The following is a 13416-nucleotide window of genomic DNA, read 5'->3' as shown; positions in this document are numbered from 1 at the left end:
TTCAGGAGGATAGTCGGGTCATGAGTTTGGCTATGTACCTCCTTTTCCTAAATTCAGGGGAAAGGTGTAGTAATGGCTGATGCTATTACAGATAGTGGAAAATAAAAATGCTGGTTTAGCTGAGAATAATGAATACATAATAGTTGTGGTTTAAAAGGGGGAAAATGTATTACAGTCTGATTCATTTAATGAGTGAAGATAAGATAAATGATTGTCAGAGTTTTTTTTAACCTTTGCAAAATGTGGCCAGCCAAATTACACTTCCAAATGGCTCTAATGTGAGTTAAAGGTACACTTCACTGTTGAGGTTGAGCAGCATTTTTTATTCAGCTGAATTGTTTTAATTTGGGGGCAGCTGATCAAAAATTTACTGATAAAGGGTGAGTCATGGAACATGATTGTTTTAGTGAAGTATTTAATTATAATTGCTCACCATTAAGGGATCTCCTTCAAACTAATTAATGCTGAATGGCATTATTTCTCTTCTTTTTGGCATTGTAGTAATTTCTTTGCCGTGAGCATGAGGAAGTGAGTATTGATTTATTACAGAAGCTGAATGTATAACTATGTTTGAAGAAAAGTGCCATTCAGGTGGCTTGACTTTAAACAAGGCCAACTATAGTTTAAGCTGTTTTTGTTGGACTTTAGCAAGGCGTTTGACACAGCCCCATATGACATTCTTATAAGTAAGCTGGCAAAACGTGGGCTCGGTGGAACTGCCATTAAGTGGATACGTAATTGGCTAAACAACTGCAAATAGAGAATAACTATTAATGGAATGATGTCAGATTGGAAGGAGGTCTCAAAAGTGGAATTCCACAGGGATCTGTTCTGGGTCTGGTGGTGTTTAACATAATAATGATCTGGATGTAGGAGTAGAGAGCATACTGATCACATTTTCAGATGAGACAAAGCTGGGGAGTTGCAAACACTTTGGAGGTTAGAGCTAAAGTTAAAAAAAGATCTTGATAAACTGGAGAACTGGGTTATAGACAAGAAAATGGAATTCAACAAAGACAAATATAAGGTGCTACTTTTAGGGAAATAAAACCAAATAAACAGATACAGAATGGGAGATAACTGGCTTGGCACCAGCACTGCTGAGAAGGATCTGGAAGTTGTGGTGGATCAAAACCCCAACAACAGTTATCAATGCAATGCTGTTGCAAAAAAAGTAAAGGCAATTTTTTGTTACATTAACAAGAGACATAGCATGCAAGTCAGAGGAGGTGATAGTACTGTGTAAGTCGACACTAGTTAGGCCTCAGCTGGAATACAGTGTCCAGTTTTGGTCACCAATGTATAGAAAGGGTGTTGAAAAACTGGAAAGGATCCATAGGCGAGTGACAAAGATGATCAAACAGATGGAATGCAAGCCATATGAGCAAAGGCTGAACAAACTGGGTCTGTTTAGTATGAAAAAGAAAAGACTGGGGGTCGGGGTGACATGATAGTGGTCTTCAAATACTAGGAAGAGTGCCTTAAAAAAAAAAAGAAGAAAAATTGTTCTCTCTTGCCATAGAAGGCAGGATAAGAGGCAATGAGTTCAAACTACAGCATAGCAGATTAAATCTTAGCAAAAAGTTCCTCACTGTAAGAGCAGTAGGACAATGGAACAACTATATATGCTAGTCATGGAATCTCGTTCACTGAAGACTTTCAAAAGGAAGCTGGATAGCCATCTGCCTTGGATGAATTAGGCACACATCAAATCCTGCATCTTTGCAGGGAGTTAAACCAGCTGACCCTTGCGGTGCCTTCTAAGCCTTTTGTTCTATGATTCTGTCAGGTAGAGTACATTTCTGCTTTAAATTCAAAAGGATCCATATGGGCTCTCATGTCCAATGTGTCTAGAGTCTCAAAGAAGACTGAATTGCCTTAAATTGTTTCTTTAAATTGGAGAAATACATTGTATTTATTGTAAATTAAAATTTTAGTTTACAGGTGATCAGTAAGAATTCCTAATGCTGGGATTGTTCATTTCATGATCCTGAGTAATGAGTTTCAAGATTTTGCTGATCAAGCAGTTTCTGTCATACAGTGTGTGGAAACAGGGATGTGCTGGGAGATGTATTGAGTGCTAAACAGGAATGTAGTCATCAGTTAATACATCAGTACTTTAATAAGAAGTGGGCATTCAAGTAGACTGTTTTAAGGTATTATTAACATATTTAATTTAAAATTAAACTATAATATGCAAATTAGCACTCTTAAGCATCCAAAGCTTGGAAAATATGGAAATTAAGCTTAACGCATAATCTTAACTCTTTTACAGAAACTCTACAGCTACATGATGACATACTATTTTGTATAAGTTAATTTCTACTATCTTAGATATACATGTATATTTATAGTAACGTGATTGTGTAATTAAAGACTGTATCATAGTAGCTTAAAGCAAGAGGCTAGAGTTAAGGTCCTTTGCTTTTCTTTCTTTTGAGTGCTTAATTGTGCAACCATAGCATTGCATTAATGTAATTTTTTGTAATTAATTACTTAGGGGGTTTTGTTTGTGTGGGGAAGCTATCACTTTACTAAGAGGCACCGATCAATAAAGGTGACTGGTTCCCAACAGAATTACTAGTAAATTGTGTACTTTAAGCTTATCAGAAGCCAATTGGTCAAAGGTAAACTATTGTCTACTAGTTTTGCAGGCTAAATTTGTATTTCCATAACTGCATGTGTTCTGTATAATCCATTAAAAAAGCCCAAAGGTAGCATAAGTGTTTTCCACTGAAGTATTAGATTTTCTCAAGTTTCATTCATTTATTCTAAATCCTAACTTAAAAATCAGAGGGTGGATCTGATTAAAACAGAACTGAGGTTAACTATTGGTAGTTTTGCCTAGTCCTCATTAAGAACATCGTTTGGAATTTGGAGGACATGACATTCATCCACAACAAAGTGTACAGTGCTGTTGTCTTTTGCATAACTGTAAATCTGGCTATTAAATTTTAACAAATAGTAGCAATTGTTATGTTCCCTGGTCATGAGCTAATTGTGCTTCTCCTAAAACAGGTGAATTGTTTAAAAACACCTTACTAGATGCCCAAAAAGCCACAATCGAAGAAGAAGCCTCTATTGGTTAAAAAACCAACCTGCTTTAGAGAGGAAGTGAAGGAAGCTATAGAATTAAAAAAATAAAATAAAATGAAAAGGAAGAAAGGGAAAGTTGATGATGATAATAAATATAAATTAGAAGCTAGGAATTGTAAAAAACTGCTTAGGCAAGCAGAGATAAGGACTATAAGATGTAATTTTTTAAAGTATATTAGGAACAAGCAAAAAAAAATCCTAACAATGGTTTTGGTCCATTAGTAGATCGAAATGGTAAAATTGTCATAAATAATTCAGAAAAGTTCTGTTCTGTATTTGGGGGGGAAAAACATGTGAAGTAATTACATTATGTGATAACACTCTTTCTTTCCATTCCACTGGTATCTCAGGTGGATGTTAAACAGTAGCTACTAAAGTTAGACATTTTAAAATCAGTAGATCTGGATAACTTGCATATGAAGTTTTAAAAGAGCTGGCTGAGGAGCTTGCTGCACTGTTAATGTTGGGTTTTCAATAAGTCTTGGAACACTGGGAAAGTTCCTGAAGACTGGAAGAACGCTCATGTTGTGCCAATATTTAAAAAGGGTAAATGGGATGACCTGGGTAATTGTAGGTTTGTCAGCCTGACATTGATCTCAGGCAAAATAATGGAGTAGTTGATACGGTACTCGGTTTAATAAAGAATTAAAGAAAGATAATATAATCAATACCAATCAATATCAGTTGAGTGGGCTTTGAATGATCATCACCAGCCATTGACCAGCAGAGGAATAGCAAACAAGGGATTTACAATTCAATGACAGTTGTGCAAGCACCACACAATGGGGACTGCTCAACTTTGTGACTAAGTTGCACAAGTCCACACCAGGGGGATTGCTCAACCCTGTGAATTAACAAAGCCCACCAGGCATGCCTGAGCTAGTGTCTTCCTAGCACATGGACTGAGGATATAAAAGAGGGGACAGTGGCATCATGGTTTGGGCCTTTCTCCTCCCCTGCCTACACTGGAAGCAACAAGAATGCTGGGAAAACAAAAGACTTGAACTGAGGAGACTGGTACCAGGCTTAAAGGGGAACCCTGTGTACTAAGGACTGTAACACCTAGTGGAGTGACAAAACTGCTTGATCCAAATACTGCCTAGTCTAATAAGGTTTAAGATTTAGACTGTGTGCTTACCTTTTATTTTCTTTGGTAACTATCTCTGACCTATTGTGCCTACCAATTATAATAATTTTAAAATATATTTTTTTTGTACTTAATAAATCTGTTTTATATTTTACCTAAAACTGTGCGTTTTGGTTGAAGTGCTTTGGAAATCTCAGCTCAGGTTACAAAGGATGTTGTGTGTCCTCTCCACATAGAGGGAGGGGCGCACTAGGTAATGAACTTATACTGGTCAGGCTTCTGACCAGGGCAAGACGGTAAAGTTGTGGGGTCCAAGGCTAGGGGCTTGGGAGATTTGGTGGTGCCTTTCTCTGTGTGATTCGTGAGTGACTCAAGTAGCATTCCTACAATCTAGCTGAGTGTGGGGCTCCACATGCGGTTGTGCTGAGTGATGATAACACCTGAAGATGTTTGCTGCTTGTCACTAGCAAAGCATTGTGAGAGAAAGCCCAGGCTGGAGAGTTAAGGGGGCGCAGCGGTACGCCAGTTCCAGGTTGTACTCTGGGGATCCTGTCACAATGACACAAAAATAGGGGGAGTTGTAAATAATGAAGAGGACTGGTCACTGATACAGAGTGATCTGCATTACTTGTAGTGGCACAGCCAAACAACATGCATTTTAATAAGGCTAAATGTAAATTGTATGCACCTGGGAACAAAGAATGGGGCATGCTATCCTGGGAAGCAGTGACTCTGAAAAAGATTGGGTGTTGTGGTGGATAATCAGCTAAATGTGAGCTCCCAGTGTGATGCTATAACTGAAAGGGCTAATGCAATCCTTGGATGGAAAAACTGAAACCTTGAGTAGGAGTAGAGAGGTTATTTTACTTCTCTGGATTTTGCACTGGTGTGACCTCGTCTGGAATACCACGTCCAGTTCTGGTGTCTCCAATTCAAGAAGGATGTTGATATGTTGGAAGCGTTTCAGAGAAGATCCACGAGAATGAGTAAAGGATTAAAAAGCATGCTTTATGGTGATAGACTCAAAGAGCTCAATCTATTTAGCTTTACAAAGAAAAGGTTAAGAGGTGACTTGGTTACAGTCTATAAGTACCTACATGGGGAACAGATATTTAATAATGGGCTCTTCAGTCTAGCAGCGAAGGGTATAATACCGTCCACTAGCTGGAAGTTGAAGCTAGACAAATTCAGACTGGAAATAAGCCGTACATTTTGACAGTGAGAGTAATTAACCATTGGAACAGCTTACCAACGGTCATGGTAGAGTCTCCATCACTAAAAATTTTTAAATCAAGATTGGATGCTTTTCTAAAAGATCTGCACCAGGAATAATTTTAGGGAAGTTCTATTGCCTCTATTATACAGGAGGTCAGATTAGATCAGGGATCAGCAACCTTTGGCACGTGGCTCGCCAGGGTAAGCCCCTTGGCGGGCCGGGCCGGTTTGTTTACCTGCCGCGTCCGCAGGTTCGGCCGATCGCGGCTACCACTGGCCGCGATTCTCTGCTCCAGGCCCGTGGGGGCTGTGGGAAACGGCACGGGCCAAGGGATGTGCTGGCTGCCACTTCCCGCAGCCCCCATTGGCCTGGAATGGTGAACCGCAGCCAGTGGGAACCGCGATCGGCCAAACCAGCATATGCGGCAGGTAAACAAACCGGCCCGGCCCACCGAGGGGCTTACCTAGGTGGGCCATGTGCCAAAGGTTGCCGATCCTGGATTAGATGATCACAGTGATCCTTCTGGCCTTGGAATTATTATAATATTCTGGGTTTAATAAAACACATTAAGAAATGCAGCATGTTGGAATCAATTTGCATTTTTAAAGGAGATTATCTGATTACAAAAATATTGTACACGTTTGTCTTCCTCTCCCTGTGAACCATGTCGGCGTCCCCTTCTTGAATCCCCTCACAGGCTTTGTATCTTCTATCACATCAGGTTTAATCTCTTTACCTTCAGAGCCTTGCACCATTATGGCCCTGCCTCTTTCTCCTGATTGCACTTTCATCTCCTCTTGCACTATTACCTCTTACACTTCCGGCAGCCTCCCTATTCTCATCTGCTAAATGCTCTCCCCTCTACTCCTTTAAAATGTGCTTTCATGAATTCTTCCACCATCAAATTCATGATCAGTGTTGTCACTTTGTCTCTCTCAGGATGAACTGTTCTTCTCTGTATTGTATCTGTACTTTGGGGTAGACCAAAAGAAACATCTTACTCATTTGTAAAGATGGGTATGCCCTGAAAGAGCGCCATAAATATTTAATAACATTCGCTAAGAGGAGTCTCTTCTTCAATTCTTCCCTTTAGCTGGCCTGTGGACAGTATTCACGTTGGGTGGAGTAGGAAGTAAACCAGCACCACAGCAGGAACAGTCATCACCGTTAGCTAATCAGAGCCTTCTGCTTCTGCTTGTGCTAGCTAATTTGACTGATGCTCCAGATACACCAAACCCATACAGACAAGCTATTATGTCCTTCAAGAACACACAAGGTTTGTACCTTTTCTTAATCTTCTAGTGTGAATTGAAGCAACTGAGGCATTGTGTTATCCTGATTTCTTAACCATTGCTCTTACCATTATAGAATAATCCTATAAACCTAGGAAATGTACAGAAAGGGAGATCCTGTGAACTTCCTGAGCTGGCATGTCTCAGCCCATGAAACTTAAGACACTGTGGCGGGGGGAGGGGTGGTTTAAACACTGAATGGTACTGTGCAATTCAGTTTTGGAAAATGGAGTTTCTATAGCTTGCTTTCTTGCAAAGTTTTTAAGACTTTTTCTCTTCTGCATAGCTCTGGAACTTCACAAGATAGAAATAGCAATAGGAAGATGAGGGGGTGGGTAGCCGGGGGCAAGTCAGATAGCCAGAAGGATCCTGTTGGCCTTAGGAATGCTATAGGGCATTGGGAGATCTGGGCAGCCTGAACCATACTCCATTGTTTAGTTTTATATGTGTAGATGTGAACTTGTTTGTAGCTGAGCTAGTTTGACACTTAAAGTTTTATACTCCTGAAACTTGAAGCATTCAAGGGATGAGCTTGAAAGTAGTTGGCTTATTTAAGCAGGAAACTTTAATCAGCTCAGCTGGGCCCAGAGCTGCTTTCATTCTCCAGAAAAACTCTTAGTCCTGAGAGAGTCCTTGGGCTTCCACTGCCCTCATTTCATAATGGTGGTGGTGGTGGTAGTGAGTACTTGTAGTGTATGTGTAATTTATTTAGATTCATTTTTAAGTGTTGGGAAACATTGTATCTGCATTGAACAATTAGAACAGATGAATTCTGCTCCTCCCAATGTTAACCATACAATTCTTCAGATTAAATTTATTCCTGTGGAAAAACTGGGAGGCAGGGAAAACAAAAGGGAATGACAACACTGTTTACCCCTTTTTCCAGATCACCTATTCAACATATTCATAAATGATCTGGAAAAAGGGTAAACGGTGAGGTGGCAAAATTTGAAGATGATACAAAACTACTCAGAATAGTTAAGTCCCAAGCAGACTGTGAGGAGCTGCAAAAGGATCTCACAAAACTAGGTACTTGTGCAACAAAATTGCAGATGAAATTCGATGTTGATAAATGCAAAGTAATGTACATTGGAAAACATAATCTCAAGTATACATATAAAATGATGGGGTCTAAATTAGCTGTTACCACTCAAGAAAGAGGTCTTGGAGTCATTGTGGATAGTTCTGGCCAAAACCAGGTGCCCCAGAGGGTATGAACAGAAGACAGGATACTGGGCTATATGGACCTTTGGTCTGACCCAATATGGCTGTTTTATGTTCTTAACAAGAATTATAATGGAAGCCTTGTTGCGACTTTAACTATGTACAGACTCCGAATATAATATGAGAATTAACTTAAAATATCTTATCTAATTTATTGGGGATGAAGCCAGTTGTGTTCTAGAGAAATTACTCTGAAACCTGTAGAATTTAATAAAAAGTAACTACATCTTTTCTATAGAATTTTTAAAACCATTCTGTGGAATATAATACAGATTTTATCCCTGCTATTGAAGTCCATAAATAGGTTTAGAAAGATTCTGTCTTTATTAAATTCTTTAGGACTCTTCTTCCATAATGTTTTTAAAAGATTCTTTTGCTAGTGTTTGTCAATTTTTAAAAAGGTTTGTAAGTGTCTCTCTAACAAAACAGGTAAAAAAAATGTTGCAACTCTTAGTGAGTTTGTTTAGTAATTCACACAGCTCGAGCCTTGAGACATGTAGAATTCTCAGCTGACTATAGCATCTAAGTGCTCCTATAGTAGAGTATGTTGAATTAATCTGCTTCACCATCTCTAGCTGCACATAAATTTTAAATTTTAATAACAAATATTTTCACGAAGTAGCAGTTGTTTTGGATTAATGGAATACACACTGACAATGGTTTAGAAGCTTTTCTGGGAATATGGAAGAAAAAGGAAGAGAACAGTAGTGGCTTTTTTAAAAATAGGGGAGTGTTTTTGATGCATAGGAGTTTTTGCTGCATATGCTGCACAGATGTAAAGATTGATTAAGAAAAGTTGAAAAGCATCGTAGAGAAGGGCAGGATTGCTCATTTAAAGGTTAAATTTGTATTGGCTTGCAATTCTTTTCCACAGGAGCACAGCTGGTGAGAACGTTAAAGTCGCCACTGTTCTTTATGGTGATATAATGTATATTATTTGATCATTATCTCACTTTTATGCAAAATAGAGCATTCACATGCAAAGTATTAGCTGTTCTCCAGCACCCCTAATATGCTATCTCAAGTCCTGGGGAGATTAAAAGTAGATTTTGAAGTTTTGAACACTTTGGAAACTCTATAGCTGATACGGTTACATTAACAAAGTTAAAACTGCTCAGTCCAGTTTTCAGCTTTTGAAAACTTGTTATGGAAAGTAATCAGCAAACCTGCCCAGACTCTCACAATATGCTTGCTTCCTACACTCACCATGGTGATCACAATTAAAAAAACAAAAAAAACAAAATAAACACCCCCTCCTTCCTAGATTTTCCATTCTGTCTTAAAAATTACTCTGTGCAGAAGAGCAAGTGTTATCTTGAAAGGCTACTTTAATTTTTCCTGGTGCTCCACCCGGTTTACCTTCTCTGAAAATAAAGCTATGTCCAGTTGACTTATTGCAGCATTCTGGAAGCTTATATAGCAAGAAATATCTTTCTCTACTTACAAGTTTTTTATTTCAAAGGGACATTTCTGAGCTGCATGTCTCAAATACACTTGAAAAGTCACATAATTCCACAAACATCATAGAAACACATAGAAACCAGTTTTCAACCTGTTTTACTGTTAATTTCATAATATTCTGTTCTGGTTCCATTTCTACCTTCATCCTAAGTTATGCCATACAGACCACGGCCACCTGACACGATTTTTCAAGGAGTTAAACTGTGCTTAGCTAATGTGTTTTGAAACATAACTTAGATAATTTAAAACAACACACACCTTTCTTTCTAGTCTATCCAAGGTCTATATTATGGCCGTTGAACATAGGTTACTTAGGATATGTCTACACTTAAAATGCTACAGCTGCAATACTGTAATTCTTCAGTGTAGACACTCACCACAGCAGTGGAAGGGGTTCTCCCACTGCTGTAGTTAATCCACTTTCCTAAAAGGCAGTAGCTAAATTGAAAGAATTCTTCCGTTGGCCTAGCATTGTCTGCACAGACGGTTAGGTCGGCATAGCTAAGTCTCTTAGGGGTATGGATTTTTCATAACTCTCAGAGACTTAGCTAAGCCAATGTAAGTTTTCAATGTAGACTAGCCCTTTGAAGGACTAATACTAACCAGCAAATACAGATCTGATACTCCTAGAACACTGTAAACTAAACCCTGAAGTTGGGTCATTTTGGGACTGGAAACGTAGTCCTTCAGAAGTCCTTGGAATTCTAGCTGTCAAGGAAAGCCCTGTAGCTGCACGGTTACCCAGCATTTCCTGAGATGCCTTCTTTTCTTACCTTAAGAGTCAAGGAGGGGAAGAAAGGGTGATAAGGCAGCTTTGTTACAGGCATGACTGACTGTGAGTTGGAGGGAGAAGCAAGAAAGACTAATATGAGTATAAGGAAGGCTCACCAGTTCTCATGTGGGAGAACAATTGTAACTTTGATGTAACAACTGATGTTTTATGAGACTTGGTTAAGGTTTATTGACCCCAGTAAAAGTTGAACCAAGACTGATTAAAGATTATTTCTGCAGGTATTTAGCTCCAGTTCTTTCTGTGGTGCTCGTGTCAGACATGAAAGTGTCTGTAAAACAAACAGAAACCTAGGCGGTAAATAGTTTTTTTTTTCTTTTTTTAAAAAAAATATGTTTTTGGTTTCTTTATTCCAGATAGCACTGCTTTTCCTTCACCAAGTCCACATGCTTTCCAGATTAATTTTAACAGTTTGTACACAGCTTTGTGTGAACAGCAGAAATCTGATCAAGCAACTCTCCTTTTATACATATTACTGCATCAGAACAGCAATGTTCGGACATATATGTTGGCCCGCACTGATATGGAAAATCTTGTAAGTATCGTACTGCATATTTAATACTTAATATTTGGCAAATGGTGTTGATTTGTGGAGGTTTGTGTATGGTTGTGTAATGTTATTCAATACTTGTTCATATTATGCTCAGCATGTGACTGGATTAAGAGATAGCACTGATAAGAGTATAAATCTCTGGAATGTTGGCAAAATTGATAGAGAAACTTAATATGTTTAAAATGGGGGGTGGGAGGGAGAGAAGGTCGGATAGAATAAGAGTAGGATGGGTGGGCCAAGATGGGAGGAGAATTAGGACCGTAGGTGTTTAGTGGCCTGTGATATACAAGAGGTGTGGCTACATGATCTGGTGGTCCCTTTGCAACTTAAGCTCTATGACTCTAATATTTTTAACAGGGTTCCAAAAATGCATTTGCAAACTTGCATGTGCAAAAACCTGCATTTGCATAGACAGATTCAGTGTCAACATGCAGCTCTGCATGTGCTCGTATAATCAGACATGTTGTTATAGGCCTACATAAATTTGGCCCTTAGTGACATGATCGTCTTTCATTCTTTTTCTATATATAAATATCATTAGTTGATATTTTTTAATGAATAATGTGAAGAGAAATCAAAAGGAAAACTTTGAATTCTTATGAATAAACTGTCTTCCAAGCTTTCGTTAGCCAGGAAACTATTAGTCATTATAGATCTAAATGTGTTAGGGTGTCAACAGGTAAAAAAATTGTGACTATTAGTTAAAGGTGTAATGAATTGTCCACTCTTCTTATGGTATTTCATAGAATAAGGAGCACAGCTTTGACAGTGGCCTCCAAACTGTTGCTGAGTTGTTATTTAACTGGGATAGCCTCTCCTCTCAGTCTTCATCTGACCATGGTGAAGCCACTTCTGCTTAAACTGCATCTTCTGAAGCCACTTACTAGCTTTATCCCTCTCATGTTTCAGGTGTCCTAACTACAGGAGCATGAGAAAGTGGTGTCCACCCAGAACAGCTATTCTAAGATCACCATCCTTTCTCTTCTGCTCTTCCCTCCCCTGCCCTGTTTGTGTATGCACACACCCCACATTAAAATATGAGGAACAGACCTCTTCTGCTGCTTTCCCCCCATCTCTGTTAAGGATCGTAGTGAGCAAAATGCTGTGATCTTCACTCCAGGATCTTAAACTATTCCTGCCTAATGATCCTTATTGGACAATTTCTCCTCACCCCCTCACACACCACAGTTGGTTTGATATAGCCCAAATCTGTTGACCTTCAGGATATGCTCAAGAAACTTGATCAGTTTTATTATTTCCAGTTAATTATATTCAAACTGCAGAGTGTAACTACTTTGCTTATTAATGTAATGAAAGTTGACCTGCTCTGGAGTACAGAAATAAAACAGGCAATTCTAAAGGTTCTGGGAGGGAGCTAACAAAGTTTAGTTAGAAATGTTATGGTAGCAAAAACTTTCTCACTGCTTTGAATTGAGGTCATGACATTGGACTGGTCTTTAACTTTTTTCAACAAAACATTTTTTAGTCAGGAAAATGCTGTGTCAAAATGGAAATATTTTGTGGAAACATATTTTGTTGGGGAGGTTTCTTGGATCTAGGATTGGGGTGAGGGTTAAAAGAGAGACCTTCCCCAGAATACCGAATAGCCTGGTGATTAGGACACTAACCTGAGATGTCTTGAGGTCTTCAAACCACAATTTTGAGGACTTCAATAACTCAGTCATGGGTTAGGGGTTGTTATAAAAGTGGATGGGTAGGGTTCTGTGGCCTGCTTTGTGCAGGAGGTCAGACTAGATGATTATATTGGTCCCTTCTGACCTACGAGTCTATGAGTCTATGTTGGAGAGACCTAGATTCAAGTCCCTGCTCTATGCGATTCGGCTAGTGGCTATTCTGAAGTTGAAGTGTATCGCTCTCTCTTGCTTTTTCATGAAAAATCTCAAAAGGTCTGTCTCATTCCAATGCAAAGCTGAAACAAATGCCCAAACCTTAAATTTTTTTTATGAAATTAAATTTTTGTTTTCCAGCAGCCAGTTGTGGCTAATGGCCAGTGTGATCCTACCTGATCTGTGGTTCTGTAATATGACAGTTTACAGAACATCACTTTTTTTATGTAATGCGGACATGCTGGCAATCTTTTATGCAAGTCTTATTTTATAAAAATTCTTGTAAAGATGGAATTGGATGTCTCAGGAATTGGTAAAAGAAAAGAGAGCCTTTCATAGTTAGATAACCTAACAACCTAGGCTGGATTTTAGCTAGCATCTGAAGGCTGTTTGGGGACCTGTATGAAATGTGTTTGGTCTCAGTCCAATTCCTAGTGGACAGATACATGATGAAAATTAGCACTCATAGGCACACTTGTTGGCAAATTCAGGAAGGAGGCCAGCTACTGAACTGCCAATGAAGACTGAACTCCTCTCTATCCCCCCATAGATGAACAGTGTAGGTCAGGGCTGAGTCACTCTGGTGGATGAGTTCTGTGGATCAATAGCAACATTAAGTTTCCAGGCTGTCAATGTGACAGTAAGGCACTAAGTGTACTAGTTTTCTGTCTCTGTGGGAAAATATTCATAAGTTTGGGGTTTTTTGCTACTTTTTGCTGAGTTTTTTTAATTATTGTATTTGGTATATTGTGAACTTCAGACCTTTCCTTAGGGATTATATGAGTCAACAATTCAACACTGTTGCAAAAAAGCAAAGCTCTTTCTGGGATATATTAGCAGGAGTGTTATA

General features: G+C 38.8%; 1 protein-coding gene across 5 annotated transcripts in view; it reads left to right on the top strand.

The window, feature by feature from the left end:
• Positions 1–13416, top strand: part of DYM (dymeclin) — a 351012-nt gene that overhangs the window by 153658 nt on the left and 183938 nt on the right. For all 5 annotated transcript variants that reach the window (XM_075066858.1, XM_075066862.1, XM_075066859.1 and 2 more), the window contains 2 exons: positions 6493–6675; positions 10523–10701. In XM_075066858.1, the coding sequence (XP_074922959.1) occupies positions 6493–6675; positions 10523–10701 (362 nt within the window). The remainder of the gene's footprint in view (positions 1–6492; positions 6676–10522; positions 10702–13416) is intronic.

This window comes from Chelonoidis abingdonii, chromosome 6 (genome assembly GCF_003597395.2).
Source record: "Chelonoidis abingdonii isolate Lonesome George chromosome 6, CheloAbing_2.0, whole genome shotgun sequence".
NCBI classification, from domain to species: domain Eukaryota; kingdom Metazoa; phylum Chordata; order Testudines; family Testudinidae; genus Chelonoidis; species Chelonoidis abingdonii.
Note: the sequence above shows the minus strand (reverse complement) of the source record. Positions and strands in the feature narration are given on the sequence as shown.